This window comes from Neltuma alba, unplaced genomic scaffold, assembly GCF_004799145.2.
Source record: "Neltuma alba isolate B1F8T4 unplaced genomic scaffold, ASM479914v2 tig00012911_pilon, whole genome shotgun sequence".
Lineage (NCBI taxonomy): Eukaryota > Viridiplantae > Streptophyta > Magnoliopsida > Fabales > Fabaceae > Neltuma > Neltuma alba.
Window position 1 is genome coordinate 15,854 of NW_021637280.1, and position 18,245 is coordinate 34,098.

General features: G+C 36.8%; 2 protein-coding genes and 1 pseudogene across 2 annotated transcripts; 2 read left to right on the forward strand and 1 right to left on the reverse strand.

Moving 5' to 3' along the window:
• Positions 1–536: 536 nt before the first annotated feature.
• On the forward strand, positions 537–2,634 carry LOC114732439 (AB hydrolase superfamily protein YfhM-like; annotated as a pseudogene).
• Positions 2,635–3,844: 1,210 nt separating this feature from the next.
• On the forward strand, positions 3,845–5,862 carry LOC114732438 (epoxide hydrolase A-like). The gene is made up of 5 exons (XM_028919718.1): positions 3,845–3,990; positions 4,090–4,304; positions 4,844–5,011; positions 5,088–5,323; positions 5,518–5,862. Exons 1-5 carry the CDS (start codon positions 3,921–3,923, stop codon positions 5,762–5,764), a joined length of 936 nt encoding a protein of 311 aa, XP_028775551.1. The 5' UTR covers positions 3,845–3,920; the 3' UTR covers positions 5,765–5,862.
• A 2,112-nt stretch (positions 5,863–7,974) lies between these two features.
• Positions 7,975–17,338, reverse strand: LOC114732433 (uncharacterized). The gene is made up of 13 exons (XM_028919714.1): positions 16,551–17,338; positions 15,592–15,691; positions 13,611–13,950; positions 12,894–13,006; positions 12,375–12,497; positions 12,069–12,162; positions 11,776–11,886; positions 10,364–10,929; positions 9,832–10,097; positions 9,559–9,703; positions 9,067–9,164; positions 8,902–8,983; positions 7,975–8,467 (listed from the first exon to the last, which is right to left on the reverse strand). Exons 1-13 carry the CDS (start codon positions 17,054–17,056, stop codon positions 8,384–8,386), a joined length of 2,628 nt encoding a protein of 875 aa, XP_028775547.1. The 5' UTR covers positions 17,057–17,338; the 3' UTR covers positions 7,975–8,383.
• Between the last annotated feature and the right edge of the window lie 907 nt (positions 17,339–18,245).

Consider the following 18,245-nt stretch of genomic DNA (forward strand, 5'->3'; position numbering starts at 1 on the left):
CAAAATAATTTTTTATTTTTTTAAATTTTTTTAAATTATTTCTCCTTTGGTTCTATTTATAGGACAGAAAGAAAAGGTTTTTATTAGTTCTATATATCGTATCATTAAAGTTTTAATATGAATGTATTATTTTATCTCTTATTTATTATAATGTAAATGATTTTTTTTAAAGTTATATATATTAAATAAGGATAGAGTTAAAAAGTTATTATATTTTAATAAAAAATTAACATAGTTTAAAATTTTTTTTAATCTATATAAAATATATTAAAATATTTTATAAATACGAGAGGAGTAAACTAATCATTCTCTCAGGGGAGCAGAGATAGTAATTTACATTTATCTTGACAAAGTTTTCGTCTGTTTGTCTGTTTCTAAGAGCATCTTTATTCCTTTCCCCGAAAGCATCTATCTCTCAAATGACCATTTTACCCTTACTGCATGCATCCCAGCTGTCAAATTGCTAACCGGAGTAATTACGTCCCCATCTGCGGATGCAGCCTCACTGGGCCAAATAAACACACACAGACGCCCATTGAACCATATTGCAAGTTCCCTCCGTAAGAGAGGGCACTGAGAATCCTTAAGATGGACCAAATTCAACACAAATTCGTCGAAGTCGGAGGCCTCAAGCTTCACGTCGCCGATGTCGGAACCGGTTAGAATAACAATGATCCTCTGCTTCTTTCATGATTTCGCTCCTTCTTACAACCTTTATAGCCGGAAGCTTCAAACATTGTTTTTTGTGTGAGTATTTCATCAGGTCCTAACGTCGTCGTTTTCCTGCACGGCTTCCCCGAGATATGGTACTCCTGGCGCCACCAGATGATCGCCCTCGCCGGTGCCGGCTTCAGAGCTATCGCCCCCGATTACAGAGGCTATGGCCTTTCTGACCCGCCGCCCGAACCCGACAAAACCTCCTTCTCTGTCATTACCAATGACCTACTTGCAATGCTCGATGCACTTGGTCTCAATAAGGTTACTGTGTTATATATATATATATATATATATATCTCTGTGGACTTTCTGCGTTTTTTATGCTAACATGAAGTGAATTATCCTAGACGAGTTAGTGTTTCATCATTCTACTTTTCATTAAATAATAAGAGTGAATCGCTCTAAGCTCTCTCGAGGAATGAGCAATTTCCAGCCAGGCAGCTTCTGTTGAGAGATTCAAAACAGTGGTCAATATTGACTAGTCACCATATCAAATACTACCTCCGTCTTAGATATAAGATCTTGTTTAACTTTTATTTTGGTCCTAAATATAAGGTTCCAATCCACTTTGTCTCTCATATTTATATATATTTTTTCAAAGTAACCCTTCTAACAATGATGGTTCTAATCAATACACTTAATTAGTAAGGATATTTTAAGAAAGACAACACCTATTTAAAACAAATAACTAATTCAACTTATTTCCTTAATCTTCTCAAGTTAGTCAACTGGTTCTTATAATTAGGACCGGAGGTAGTATATCAATAGACTGGAAAAAGTAAAATTTTTCTGTGTAACAGTAACTATTATGGATTAATCGGTTGATATATATTTATGTTAACATATTCCCTTTCTCAACAACGTAAATAGGTTTTCCTAGTTGCAAAAGACTTTGGAGCTCGACCTGCATATTTACTTGCAGTTCTACACCCTGAAAGGGTCTTAGGTGTTATCTCACTGGGAGTTCCATATTTTCCTCCTGCCCCCTCTCAGTTCCACAAATACCTTCCTGAAGGCTTCTACATTTCAAGATGGAAGGTATAATCTTAAACCGTGTTGAGTTTCTAATTTCTATTGCTATTATAATCATTATTGGTAGTGTCTATCATATGCAACCTTAATTGTTCTCTTTTTGGTTTTTCTCAGGAACCAGGAAGGGCAGAGGCTGATTTTGGACGTTTCGATGCAAAGACGGTTCTGAAAAACATTTACATCCTCTTCTCTAGAAGTGAGATACCAATCGCTGAGGAAAACCAGGAGATTATGGATTTGGTGGATCCATCAACCCCTCTTCCCCCTTGGTTTACAGAAGAAGATCTTGCAGCTTATGCAGCACTGTACGAGAAATCTGGGTTCCCAAACGCATTGAAGGTTCCATACAGGTAAAGGAATTAATGATTCTTGTTCTTGAGAAAATCGAGAAAACAATGATGGTTTATGATCTAGAACTAGACTTATAATTACTTTTTGTATTTACATTTACATATATAGGTCGTTGGGTGAAGTGTACAACATAGCAGATCCAACAGCCAAAGTTGCAGCTCTTGTTATAATGGGAGGGAAGGATTATTTTCTCAAGTTTCCAGGGATTGAGGATCTAATAAAGAGTGGGAAGACGAAAGAATTTGCACCCAACTCGGAAATAACGTTCATTCCAGAGGGAGGCCATTTGTTCAGGAGCAATCCCCGAACGAGTTAATCAGCTGATCCTTGACTTCCTTGGCAAGCATTTGAAACTTACCTGAGATTTCTGGAGACTGAGACACATGATGTTATGAGTGGAAGTTGCAATATAGAATATAAATGTGGTGAATCAGATTATGTTATGACTCATACCCCTGCAGTGTGATAATCCGTGTGTAGCTAGGCTTCCAATCAAATTGAAGTAATGAATAAAAAAGACAATTTAACTGGGAATGGCTAGAGATTAGAGATTAAAATAACGACTAGCGCGCGAAAAAAAAAATGATAATAATTGTATTGTAGGAGATTTTGTTTGTAGATATCAATCGGTTTGATCATTATTATATTGGTTTTATATTGACATCATTATAAAATGAAATCATTATTATTATCTGTTTTATTATGTTTACTTTTCATTAAAATGTATATTTAAAAAATTTAATATTTTTGTAGAAGGAATGAGCATTTTTAATTTAAAATATAATAAAAACCATTTAAATCGATCTAGAAAATCTATATGAGGCCGGGGTATATATATGTTTACCTACCAAATTGGGGTCCCTTTTTAAAAGTTAAAAAATCAATAATTTTTTGATGTTTCGGAGATTTTTTAGAAAAAATGGTTTATTGGGCAGAGATTTTATTAAAACTAAAAAGGTAGCTAGAAATTATTTGTGTTTGGTTATTATAATTATAAGAAGTGATTTATTTATTAGTAAAATAATATTTTATGATATTCTCGTGTATTTACGAATTTTTATTATGATATTCTTGCACATGATTATACTACCTCTGGTCCTAATTATAAGACCCAATTAACTAATTTGAGGAGATTAAGGAAGTAAGTTAAGTTAGTTATTTGTAACAAATAAGTGTTGTCATTCCTAAAATATCCTTGCTAATTAAATGTGTTGGTTAGAACTATTATTATTAGAAGAACTATCTTAGGAAAAAAATACATAAATATAAGAGATAAAATGATTAGGGTCTTATAATTAAGACCAAACTAAAAGTCAAACGGGATCTTAATATACCGGAGGTAGTATTATTTACGTAGAAATTGATTCTCACAAAAAGTTTGGATGCGACTCGGTTCATGATCCCCGTTACTTGTATCTAGTATGGCTGAAAATGGAAGATAATCGTCAACTTTCAAACCTGGTCCGGGAAATACGTGAACAGAGAATCCAGATTTGTCTTTTTTGTCTCGGGTCAGATAAGATAAAAAATCATTTCTGTCTTTTCCAGAAAGCATCATCATCTTCATAGTTCATTCCCATTCCTTGAGGTTCAACTGAACCTGAGGCCGCAAAGACCATTTTGACTTAAGTACATTGCATGCTAGGCAGCCAGCTGTAAAAATGCCTAGTGCTCATTGCCTATCCATGCAGCCTCATCGGCCAATTATATATATATATATAGAGAGAGAGAGACACACACACACAGCGAACGAGTATTTACTGTTTGCTCAGTAAGAAGAGAGTCCCCCCGAAATCGCTCAGAACCAGAGAATCCGCAAGATGGACCAAATTCAACACAAATTCGTCGACGTCGGAGGCCTCAAGCTTCACGTCGCGGAAATCGGGACCGGTCTCAATAATAATAATTATCCTTTTTCGTTCCTGATTTTGTTCCTTCCTACTATTCTATACGAAGCTTCTAACATTTCTCGTTTTTTGGGAGTTTCAGGTCCTAAAGTCGTCGTTTTCCTGCATGGTTTCCCTGAGATATGGTACTCCTGGCGTCACCAGATGATTGCTCTTGCCGGTGCCGGCTTCAGAGCTATTGCCCCCGATTACAGAGGCTACGGCCTTTCTGACCCGCCGCCCGAACCCGAGAAAGCCGCCTTCTCTGACATTGTCAGTGATCTGCTTCGAATGCTCGATGCACTTGATCTTTCTAAGGTACTGAAAATGTGGGCTTTCTGCATTTTTCAAGTCAGAAAACTGTAAACCCTTGAGAGTTTATGCTTCATCTTCCTAATTTGTTTAATAACGAGGGTGAATCACACTAAGCTTTCTCAAGAAGTTAGGAAATGATACATGTGGCTGTGAACCTGTGGAAATATATTTCATTTTAAAAGAAACATATTTTTCTGTTTTAATTTTAATGAACTGATTGCTAAGATAACCTTTTGCCGAGTATATTGCATTATAAAATGTTAGCTGCCTTTCTTGTCATTTTAAACGTAAAATTTAATTTCCATGTTGTGTAGGAAACTATAATTTTACTGGATTAATTTGTTTAATGAATACGGAATGTGAGTAGAGCCAGCCCGATTATATGTTTGAAAGCAAACATGTTAGCGATCAATCTCTGATGAATTTGGCATATTACATGTTAGTAAACTGAAAAAGTGAGCCTTTCCCTGTGGCTGTTTGCATTAACTGGTTAATCTAATTCTATTCATGTATTCTCCTTCACTTCAACCATGTAAATATAGGTTTTCCTTGTTGGAAAAGACTTTGGCGTTCGAGTGGGCTACTTATTTGCCACTCTACACCCAGAAAGGGTCTTGGGTATCATAACATTTGGAGCTCCATACGTGCCTCCAGGCTCCTCTCAGCTCCACAAATACTTTCCTGAAGGCTTGTACATTTTAAGATTTCAGGTAACCTTAACTCTGCTGTGTTTCAAGTGTTGTCACAAATCCTATTTATTATGTAATCTTGCCCTGTCCATTTTAGGAACCTGGAAGAGCAGAGGCTGATTTTGGACGTCTTGATGCAAAGACTATTGTAAGAAACATTTACATACTTTTCTCAAGAAGTGAGGTACCAATAGCTGAGAAAAACCAGGAGATTATGGATTTGGTGGATCCATCAACCCCTCTTCCCCCTTGGTTCACAGAAGAAGATCTTGCAGCATATGGGACATTGTATGAGAAATCTGGATTCCAAACTGCATTGAAGGTTCCATACAGGTAATGCAATGATTTTGTTATGTAGGAATTTTGGTTCTCTTAGTTCTGATCTGCCAAAATGTGCTCAACGTAGGTCTACTTTTGTACAAAAAAACATGGAGAGGAGCACGATGTGCTCTGTGGATAAAATATCTATTTTAGAAACTTTTTGAGCTGGTGGTGACTTTGGTTTTTCTGGCCTTTTGCATTTATAGGTCTCTTGGTGAAGAATTCAACTTGCCAGATCCAATAGTCAAAGTTCCAGCACTTCTAATTGTTGGTGGCAAGGATTATTCTCTTAAATTTCGAGGGGTGGAGGATTCAATAAAGAGTGGAAAGGGGAAAGAATTTGTCCCCAATCTGGAAATAGCATTTGTTCCTGAGGGAACTCATTTTGTTCAGGAACAATTCCCTGAACGAGTTAATAAGCTTATTCTTGACTTTTTTAGTGAGCACATTTGATTGTGAACTTCAATTTGAAGACTTTGTCTCGAATAAGTCCCCTAATAAGTCCCTTGATTCGGTCAAATGTTAATGGAAGATTTGAACATTATGCAGCCCTTTTTTTCCTTTCTTTCTTCTTTTTCACATAAAAATAGATTGATCTGGATGCCACTTTCCGAAATGGTAACACTAAACCGCACTAAACTCAGATTGATGGATGACAATAATTACTGTTATGACGTCTTGTAAACAAAATTTGGAAGAAATAATCCCTTAGTTCTCTAAGTTTTTTCTCATTTATAACTCAATTATTCATGACTCACTGTAATTGAGTCTTTCAAATTTTAACTTGCTCATAACTTAGTCGCTAATCTTTTCACATTCAATAATTTAATCTTTATTATATAAAAAAATAGCAAGAGCCCTTAAATGATATATTTATGAGTAGCCCTTTTGTTGGTTGCTATTTTTTTTTTTTCAATAAAAAAGCTACATAATTCAGCTTGACTACAATGATTTAAATAATTGACAGCAACAACTTAAGACTACACATATTCGGTGTTGGTTGCTTTCAAGTACAATATATAAGCCACAAACCGGTATTTGTAATAGCCAGACAAGAATAAAGATGCCAAGACGAATACGCCAGACATTCAATTAGGTGCCATTTGGTACAATGAAATTCTAATGATGGAAGAGGAGATAAAGAGTTGATCTCAGACAAGCATAATCCTTCCGACCACCCCTCCTTTGCCGCCTTAAATGCTTTATGCTCGCCTAAGATCGGTTAATAACATCTCCCACTCCCAAAACCGTCGTTGCAGCCTCCTCTTTCTCATGACCACCCTTCTTCGCCGCTCCTTCTTCATCGCCTCGATCTCAGACGAGCATAAATAGATGTAATTGCCTTGGTATTTGAACTTGTAAATGCAATGTACTCTTATGAAACTCAGTGGCAATTACATTATTTGATTCCTAATCTGAATGTATATAAATATAATCACCCTCATGTCTTCGCTACCTTATAGCACCCTTACATGCCTTGTGAAAATTGCAAGTGGTTTATATGATCATTATTGCATCATTTGATGCTTCGCTTAGATGCCCGCATAGGAGCATGGAAAAACCGAGGTTGACCCTGGGCTTAAACGTGACCTTGACGTACAACAATGTGGAGTTTTGCTCCATGTCTCATGATGTTTTTGCATTCCAGGCTAGAACATAACGTGCAAAGATGTATTGAGTTTGATTCCATCCCTTATGATCCAGGATTTTTTTTTTTATGAAATGATCAAATATATTGTAAAATGTGCGTCAAGTTTAACCCCGGTCACTAGACTAGTATAAACACATGTTCGAGAAACATAATCATATCTTACACCAGCTAATCAAGGCCTCACAACAAAGATTAGAGAGAGAATTTTACAGGTTGTCTAGCTACATGCCTAATACCCGTACAAAAAGGGCACGCTCCTCCCACTTGTTCCAACAATAGTGACACTGTTTCCGTTTGAACATCAAGTAAAGAGAAACAATTCAAATTAAAGGAGCTTAGATGGTGTTCTGAAAGAAATATCCAAAATACACTCTCTATTATGCTGTGATTGCATATGCAGCTTATTTGAGAAATGACCATCTTCTAATGCAAGAAGATTTACTTGTTTTAGTATTTGAGCTTGTATTTTTGTTTGGCAAATTCCTCATATCTGAGCACTTGCAAAAATCGATGAATCACTTCATTCTTGAGATGGTTGCCTTTATACAAATATGAGAAAATTGAGAACTCAGATTAAAACTTAACGTGCAAAGCTACCCTAATTATTCTTGCATATCTTATCATCCTCACATTAAATGTTGTCTTAATAATAACCGGAAAAAGGATGGATAGACTGCACTACTGTAATAGTGGGTCAGTGCATGTTAAACTCTTGGCCTTTAGTAACTGTTACCCACTTTTCTTCCCTTTTTTCTCTCTCTGTCCTCAATGCAAAGGGCAAATCCCAAAAAGACCAAATTAAGGAGAAACAGCAAACATCAATATAACTTCTACATGAAATCTTGTCCCATTGTCATACTAATCTCTATCATTATTTGGCTAAAATGAGAAAATAACCTTCACCAACAGGAGTTGGGTAGTCACTCAAATCCTCATAGGGAGAGATGCCCAACAGTGCCTCAAACAAAATTATCCCAGTATTAAAAAAAAATGGAAAGAAAGAAAAAGAAAGTAACCCTGGCTGAAGCGATGGACAAACAAAGGATGGGTGGGTTTTAACATAATATAAAGGCTCCTGATACAAGAAAATGAATGAATGAACCAAAAAAAAAAAATTGAACCAAAAGGGAGAAAAAAATAGCACTACTATTACACAGAAACCATGCCAGGAATGAATCCAGGCATTTGCTACTGAATTTTGTATACAAGCATCTGGTCACCAATCGCATGAAACAGACACAGGAAAAAGTTATGTATTGGAAAAATAAAATGGAGCCAAGATGCAGAACTTTGATTGAGTAAAAAAGATTTGGTCAGTGTGATGAGGTGACCAGCAGAAAATCTCATTTCCTTGGGCGAGTCCTGTAACAAACACTACTGTAGGCTGAGGCTGTACAAGTTTCCTGTTTGTAGAGAGTTCTTCATGGAATTCGACACGATTCAATGACTTCACTCACAGCTTTATGAGTCTCTGGCGAAATCATGTTCAAACTCAAGTGGAATTCCTGGAGAGAGAGGTAATTATGAGTTGAGGTTGATATAAATGCTATGAACAAAAATATAGAAATGTGGGTCCTAGGTGACAGAGTAAGCCACACCCAACAAGAGACTAAACAAGGACTCCCAATAAACGTTCCACCAACCTAGAATTGAAATAAAAGTTATAGCAATTAGCAAGGCAGTCTCGGCCAGAATATTCTAGCCAGGTTTGTTTTGGAGCAGTAGCTAAAACACGCGATAAATGCTTTACACCCCAAGACAAACTGTGTGTCAATTGTCGTTCAGACCTAATCCCATACTCCTATAACCTTTACCAATCACTCCCACCCCTTTTCTGTTCCCTTTTTAATAAAAGGAAAAGGGAAAAAACAGCATTTCACCAACGACAATTGCAGAGTCTAATTTGCCATGGTACTCAATAGGGCCAAGAGCAGCATACCACAAATCGGTCTAACACAGGTACAAGAATAGCTAACTTGCGATCTGGAAGATTGTCAGCGATTGCTTCTCGTACACTCTTGCTGCAAGCCAAAATCTACACATAAAAAGCCTGAACAAATGCTGCACAATAAAACTGGGCCAAAAAAAGGACAAGAAAGATAACCTTTCAGTAGAAAGAAAGGCTAGAAGCAGGGCTGAATATGCTTCTACAATCATTTTCTCAGCTTCCTTTTCACCCTCTAGCAAAGCCGCCTCATCATTCTGCATGATGAAACATATCATAACTCTTGAAAATAACATCAGAGTAGGCAAAGAACAGTCCAATATTTATTTCCTGCCTTAATTCTTGGGACCTGATGTCCAGGCTCAGCATTTTTTTATTTCCTTGTTCATCTGAATTAAATCTACATTATTCACTTGCAAGTTGCATATAAATAAATGATTGCAATTATTTTACTTAGGTGAACAATAATAACAATCCATCATCTAAAATGCTGAAGCAGCATTAAATGATACGATAAAATGGATGCATGGATCAATAAATCGGCGACAATAACTTCCATTATTTGATGCAGCATATTCCCCAGATCCCTAAATTAATAAGGAATAAAAATGAGCAAATTCGATAAAATTCTAAATTACAAATGGTACCAACCAGTTGTTTATCTTCCCCAGATCCCTCACTCCCGCCCTGGTTTGCCAAGAAAATAGAGCATAACAATTGAATAACGTCTCTGTGAGCTTCTTGGCCCAAGCCCTCTGAGGCAGGTAGCGTAATACTGGCTGCAGCCAGACGTGATCTGTAGAAAACCAGTAACAAAATTAGAGGGAGCAATTAAAAAAAAAAGAAAAGAAAAAAGAAAAAAAAGACATAAATATTGTCAGTATTCCAACTGCCAGTCAATAAACTGCTGTAAAATAAAATTACCTGTTCTGACTATCCTTCTCTACCAGATTCACAAGCAAGCCCAAAATGGCAACAAGAAAATCTAGGTCATGATCAGTAAGATGTGCTTCAAATGGATCGCTGATTGCAACTTTTGAAGTATTTTCTCTTATCTGAGAAAAGGATAATGATGTTGAGCTGAAAGAAGGGAAATGGCCAGCAATTAACGAAGACATGGTCTCCAGTCCACCATGTAAAGCAATTTGCTTACAGCCAACAGGATTGTCATTAGTCAAATTCATCAGCACCTACAATAAGAACAAAAATTAGCACATGACTTGTATCCAATCCTCTACTTTCCATGAGGAAAGTCAAAAAAGGAGTACTGCCAGAAAAGGGAGAGAGGAGGGGGAGGAGAGTGCAGATGGTTCATATCCTTGCTGAATTGAGAGGCCTACAATTATAACTAACAAAAACAAGAATTGCATGTCATCCAGCATTTCCCTGGGGCATGTCATTAACTGAGAGAATGGATAATAATTGAGATATAGATAGATCAAACACAAAGAAATACCTTGACAGCTGTAAGAAGGCAATCAGCTAGAAGACTGGATGCTCCTTCATCACCAACGTCAGAAGTGGAACAACTGACATCATTAATTGATTGTAGGTGGTCCACAGTTGACTGGGATTGGTGTCCATCTTCAAATTCTCTTTTTGAAAGCTCACGTTTTTTAGATTGATTTCGTTTGTGTTTCCCCGACATTAGGTCCCACTTAGAGGGTTGAAACTCATCCTCATCAAATGCAAACGGATCTTGGCTATCATCTAAAACAACAACAGGAATGCCATCAGTTGAGGAGACATTCTTCTGAGAACAGTTATAGGCCATGTTTGTTTTGCAATCTGAACTCCTTGAGGAACCACTGCAAGATCCATAACTGGAAGAACTGACTCTCATCTCCAGCGAACAAGCATCACTCATTGAAGTGCTGGAAATTTCATAGACGGAAGGCAAGTTTTCCAACTGAGAACTAGTCAACAATTGGCTGTTATGAGATGCATTAGCTTTCTTATCTAACGAGGCTCTCCCTTGACCACAGTAATTTCCGGAATAATTCTTGGATAAGGTCTCATTTCCTGCAAATTAAAACAGCAATCTAAATATCTGGAAGGCATATTTCAATATTAGTTAGAATAAACAATTTCAAACAACTTATTGCAAATAATTTAATTAAAAGGGTAGCGTTATTGTTAAAGTCAGTATAACATGCATGACAAAATCCTGAATACTTCATCAGGAAAAGGTACATCTTTTTCAGTGCTGACAAAGGTGCTCACCATAGCACACAGAAGTGAGACACCAAACAGTAGCACCAAAAGCCACCTTTAGCAACTTTTGTACGGTGAAAGCAAAATGCCTCAATTGCCTTAGTCAAATGAATGAATCTAACTAGAAACCCAAGCCCAAACATTATACATTACCATCTGAAAAGTCCATACCTCCTTTTCCTATACAGGATAACTTGATGAAGTAGGCATTATAAATCCAACACATTAAGGTCGCCTTTCACCTTTGACTACCTTGACCTTTTAAATCACATGTAATCCATAGTTTCAGGCTTTAAGCTTAGTCAACGTTCTCATAGTCTTTTGTTGTACAAACTACCTACACCCACCAATGCAATGCGCAGCTCTGTACTTCCCATGAGCAGACTTGCCAACACGGTAAGCGCCCCCCATCCCCACCCCTCAAGGGATCATCACCCATCAATGTGGCAAGCGTCCCCTCCATGCCCTCTGCTTTCTTTTCCAAGGGAAGGATCACCAATGTGGCGCTCCCTCCCTGCCCTCTCCTTTCTTTTCCAAGGGAAGGGTCGCTTATGTAGCAAGTACCCCCACCCCCGAGGGTGCAACTGCTAGCATGGCAAGGGCCAAATCCCCCACCCACCATATTTAATAGCACAGCATTCGAAAATATGTTACCTTCAAGGTCTGTAAGCAGATCCATCTGAGGACCATGACCATCCAAAGCAAAAGGACTGCAAGACTTGCTATCCTTTGATGATGTAGAAGCACTTCGTCGTAAATTTAGATCTAAAAGTTAAAAGCTTTTGTTAGTGTGTTTTTGGGAAGGGGTGGGTAAGTGGGAGACGGAATGAGAACTATAAATCATTTTAAAATGTAAATTTATCAAAGCATAATAGCATATTTAAAAAAGATCATTATAGGAGACAGAGATCTACGAAAGGGGGAAATTGCCCCAGATGTACCATTACCTGAGAGAAGTTTAACAATCCGTATAACCAGCTCTGTGAAAGATAATAGTGTTGCCAGAGGACTCAACTTTCTTTTCATTCCAAGCAAATGATTCTATTATGACAAAATACATGTAAAAAAAAATGATAAATTAACAACTTCATTAAGCTAAGAATGAGATAAAGCATGAAGTCAGCTTAAGATGGGAAAACAAACAAACACACACACACACACACATTCATACGTAAAAGTCATCTATTTCAAGGGGGGAAAAACAAACTTATCACCAATTTATGAGTAAAGAATCAAGAGATAAGTGGTTGCACCTGATTGTCTTTACTGAGAAATGTAGCATTTTCCATTATCTTCAGACATTTGAGGAGTAGAGTTAAACTCTTCAGCTGTTTGTCATTTCTCAAATCTTTGATCGACAGATCTCCCATCCAACTCTGAAAGACAAATCATGATTCAAGATAATAAATACAAAAGTAAATTAATCTACATTGAGGATGTACGCGGAGAATACTGAATAGACATCAAGAGCAAACGTATTATTCACCTACTAAATGCATTACAGAGTAATAAAACTGAGGGAATATATGCAAAAGTTACTGTAACTACATATAGCTCCAAAGTACTCATAATAACTTATTTTATCATTAAATCATCTAGAAGGAAACTGCCAACGCACAGACAGTAACACGATAACAGATCTCAGAACAAGAAACATCAGAGAGACCTCAGCACTTTTGCAACTTCCCTTTGCTTTGGTTGATTAGTTTTCAAAATTCCAGTTTCCAAGAATAAGAGAATATGCAAAATTAACCTAACATACAAGCTCACACCTCCAAATCCGAATAACAATTCATGGCAACTTCAAAGACAGCATCAAGTCCTCCATGCTCCCTTAAGCGTTCTTTGAAATTTCCATTGGCCTTCCGAACTGCACCAGTGGTTTCTGACAATACACATTGCCCGAATAACAACCAAAAATAAAAAGAATTATCAACAGAGCATTAAATTACAGAAAGCAATTGGTTGATCACATACGAGATTATAAAGAGAATTAGCAGAACCTCCAAAGATTACAGTCTATACAAGTCATTTCATGGTCAAATGCAAGCATCAAAAGGTCTGCCAAACATTAAAATTTTAGCTTGAGTAAAGAAAGGTCACAACGCAATATCATAAATCATAAATTGCATGAAGAAAACTACGCAAATCTCAATTTTAAAGGAAAAGAAAGTAAACAAGACAACTGCAATGTGATACTTTTGACCCAGTACAAATTCAACAAGGTCAAGCTCAACTCCATCAAATCGGAAGTAACTTCAAATTTCAAATATTCAAAAGCAATACATGTAACGTGTGGCATCATAGCTTTGTGAGCTAGAATAATGAGTCCTAGACTGTCAAGTATACAGGTTAAATACATACATGGGATATTTTCACTTTTGCATGAAACAGCTAACTTTAGCATATTAAAGAACCAGATAAAGTGATGGAAAAGAAGAACTTTAGCTGGTAACATATCATGTTCAAGGTGATATTCAGTTCAGTACCATCAAGAGAGATGGCAGATATGCAAGCCTTCTCAATAGTTAGCAATGCTAACCACATTGGGCATAACTCTGGCCTCTCTACCCCACTATCGTTCCGACAGGTGGTTTTTAGCTCTTTACAATTCACTAGAATTTCTTCAACTCTAGAAAAAACTGCTACAGAACTGGAGTCCAATCTGCTCGTTGTATTTTTTAAGACATCAGCTTTTTGTCGCAATGCTAGAAGTTTCGAGCCAAGTTTAGGTTCTCTGTCTTCACTGGCTGTGAAGACAATCGGTCTCAACAACTTGATCAGAAACCGAACACAACTAGGTGATTCAAGAAGGCGATCATCTTGACCCTAAAACAAAAGTATATTTGGTAAGTCAATCATGCAGTGTGATAATATTAGAGAGTCCACACTTAGTATCAAGAGAAAATATATGCCACTAAAATATCGTGCAAGCAGGCAATGAACAATTCTTTCCTGCCCAACAAACATCAAAAGTGAAGCCAGAACATAAACTTGTCAATATATGCAACACATATTTCTTCATACACACATCCTATGTGCTTCCCACATGTGAAGAGCTTCCAAAAGCTTTTCTTGTCAAGGACAAGGTATGCCAGGCTTCAGAACAAGCAACTAGTAGAAGCAGAAAATCATTGGAGGTTAATGAATGTTTTAAGCATCAAATTCCCACCAACCATAAACAATATGCTAGAAAGTTTGATGAATGAGGAACCATGCCCGTAGGGACAACCAAGAGTAAATGCACGACAGAACAAGCTTAGTAGAAATTAGACCTGTTAAAGGCAGCAGAATATTGCTATGATAGATAGGTTCCTCCACTAAATATAAAAAATTAAAGGAAGGAATTTTTATAAATGACACACTAAACTATTATTCCCACATATGGACAGACAAAAGAATTTTTATAAATGACACACTAAACTATTATTCCCACATATGGACAGACAAAAGCGTAAGCAACCAAGCGTACTTCAGATCTTGTAATATAATAGATATTGATGATGATAATTTTAAGAAGAGACTATCTAGCATGTAAGCCTAAGCCAATGTCAGTTAAAAATAGAAGATCTATTAGAGACGCAAGTGTCTTAGAAATGAAAGAAAAGCCCACATATGCCAAATGTCTCAGCGATCAGAGAGGCTTCAACCCATGAAATTTCCAAGACATGTATAGAAAAGTCAAATAAGAGCAAAAGAATGCCGAAAGGGAAGAAGCAACAATAAAGGCCAGTTCTGAAACAACACAATGTCCATTTGACGGACAACAGAATGTCCATTTGCTCAAATCCAGCTTTTCGATTTGAGCAGATGTCAGTCTGGAAGTTGTTAGCATGAAATTACAGTGACAGAAAAGAAGCTAAGTTCCAGATCGCTAAATTAGGGACCAAATGATGAGTTAAAGATAGAAAGGCAGATTAATTGTTGGAGGTAAGGAGTGACAATCAAAACTCAGGAAGGAAAATTATGGATTCAATGGATTGTGTATCTTAGAATGTTCATGGTTTAGAATCCAAGTCTGGTATGGTTTTTAATTGATATTAGAAGTGAAGGAAAAGAGATAAGGCTTCTACCCAGAAGGTTGATGCTTCATAGTACTTCCATACACATCTACCCATTTCAGGATTTTTTTTTTTTTTTTCCTCATACCAACTCAGCCTTAAAAACAATATATGAATCCATGTGGCAAAACTTACGCATTGAAAATGTGAGACAGTCAGCCATAGCAATAGAGATATATTATGAATGACTAAGAACTAAATCGAGAATCAGACATACAAAAAGACAGCAAACTTGCTGAGTAAAGCAATAGCCTACTCAATATTTGGGGGAAAACATAGCATTGCATTAATATTAAAAGAGAAAGATCGCCTGTAACCTCTAGCAGCTTGCGAAAGCTTACAATTATGAAAGCTTCTTTCATAATTCACTACAGTATCAACTTCACTAATAGAACCCCACAAGACTTACATCGCTGGTCAAGATATGTACAAGTGTTGCAGCTGCAAGATTGCTGGGAGAATCATCAAGACTGAGCCGCAAAATAGCATCAATTATTGCCTTTGCCATCCTGGAAAGAAGGCACATGAGAGATTTATCAGATACACTTCCACAACAACATATTTTCTCAGAGAATAAGTAAAACATGTATCCTCAGTTTAAAATTTCAGTTATTATTTCCTTCAATTGTTTTTTTTTTCAATTTTAGGAAAATCAATTTGAGTAACCCAACTGTTTTTGCATTAGCATAACATGAAGAATGCATGGCAGTTAATGAGTATTTATAAAGGTTTAAAATGTCTTATGTAGCAAGTGACGAGGCAAAGTTACATGCAACTCTGAATCCAGGCAAAACTACGCGATTACTCTCATAGCCTCACTCTATCAATTGGTGAAAAAATCTGGTGTGCAAATGACACCAGTGCACCCTTAAAGGTGTCCAAAATCTAAGTTCCAATATACGAATCATTTGAAAAATTAGTAGAGAGATCCCAAAGTCGAATCTAATTGGTAATTCTTATGCTAGACTCACATATTAACCAAAACTCGTGTGTTTCTTTTCTTTTCTAAGTCGAATCTAATTGGTAATTCTTATGCTAGACTCACACATTAACCAAAATACATGTGTTTCTTTTCTCTCTTCTTTTTCACCAAAGCCTCAAAGCCGCAAGGAAATAATCGGCCCAACAACGAAAATTTGAATTATAAACTACCGCCCAACGTCAGAAGCTAGTATTAATTAAAAAGAAACACACTAAATTGATAAATCACATTCGTCAAACCAAAGAACTACCATGAGTTAATCCATCTAACCCTGATCCCAATTTTAAATTTTAGGCTTTAAATTTCACTTCAGCAAACCCCAACACCAGAGTTTCAATAATTTAAATTCTTATACGTTCATAAAATTTTCATGCTACTTCACATACCCTTGAGTTCGTAGAAGCCTCCGTTGATGCGCCGTACCGCATATAGACAACAGAGATACCAAGCTCGCCCTTCTGATCCGCACCGGCTGACCTTTCCGAAGCCCATCCAGAGCGAAATTCACCTCATCTACATGCTCCATCATCTCCCCAAACTCCTGCGCCTCCATCAACGTAGAAGTTGCCGGAATCGACAGCCCACAGTCCTTGGGCACTTCTGTCTCCTTCTTTCCAGTCCTTGCTCTCTTCGACTTCCTAGACACCCCGCTGCACAAATCGTCGAAAGGGACCCTTGAGGGTAAGATCGAATTCGTATCGCAGGGGTCCGAATCGAACGCAGACCAATGCGAAGACGAACCTTGGGACGAGAATGCGAAGCCGCACAGGTGGTCCTGCGAACTTTCTTGGGACAAAGAATCCCTGCAGGTCTCGGAAACGTCGTCGTCCAAGTTGTCGGAGTAGGCCCTCGAAATTGGTCTGTTGCGGCGCCCGTATGTCCGAACGATCATGTTTGGTCCTCCAAAGTCACTGCAGGGCGGCTCTGAATGCTATCTTGAAGGGTATCGATTGGGCATTCTGAGTAAAGAAGGGGGCTTTTTGGGAATCAAAAACTGAAATTTGAATTGAGTGGATTGAGAATTAAGAATACAGGAAGGCGAAGTAGGGTTTCAAAGATGTCTCAATCACTGGGCGATTCGTTGAGCTGAAGAAGATGACGAAGGGCCCCGCAGGTAGAAAGAAGATCGATGACGGACAACACAGATTTGTTTTGCGGGCTTCACTGAGGTCTTTTCTGGGTATTCTTGTTTCCTTTCTTGAAAATTTTTCATTTTTTATTTTTCCGAATTTCCTCTGTTTTATCAAATTCCGTGCGAGTTTTTAAAACCTCCGGGCCATAACATAAGCATCGTCCCCTGGGAAACAAAATTAAACGAGGTTTTCCGAACGAGGTTAATTTGGGGAATCTGCAACTTGTAATGATTTGAGTACATCCCCAGTTAAACAATTTTTTTTTTTTGACCAAGACCCAGTTAAACAATATTTAAATCATTATAAAATAGAATATGTTAATAAAATCCAGTCCAATTTTTTTTTTTGCCATCTAAAATCCAGTCCAATTAAACATGGAATTTACTCAAATTTCATATTAATCTATCAAGTAATATATTATCGTCTGGTCAAAAAAAGTAATATATTATCGTGAGTGCTTTTTGAAAAATGACAGAAAAATACTTAAAAGAGATAAATAGATAGTTTTATCACTTTTGTAATAGTTTTGACAAGCCAAAATCTATTAAAATTACTTATTTATAATTTTAAATTTAATATCTGTTTTCTTTCATTTTTTCTAGTTATTAATATTTTTAAATTTAAATTTCTTGCTTTTGCTAAAAAAATCAATTTCATGAATATATGACAGGGATGAAAGTTAATTCTTCCAAATTTAAAATTCAATGAGTATTTAAATTTTAAAACGCCAAAAAAATTGCCTTCTCTTAGCAAAAAATAAAACATTTTTCTCATATTTCTTTATAATTTGAATTTGAGGAATTATATGGAAAATTTTTCAATTATTGGAACTTTGGAGTGTTAGAATCAATTATCAATCATCTATTATTGCGCAATCTCTGTAAGAAGGAGATTATGAATAGTGATATATGTATAATTTGTCGTGAACGATATGTTTTGTTTGCTTAA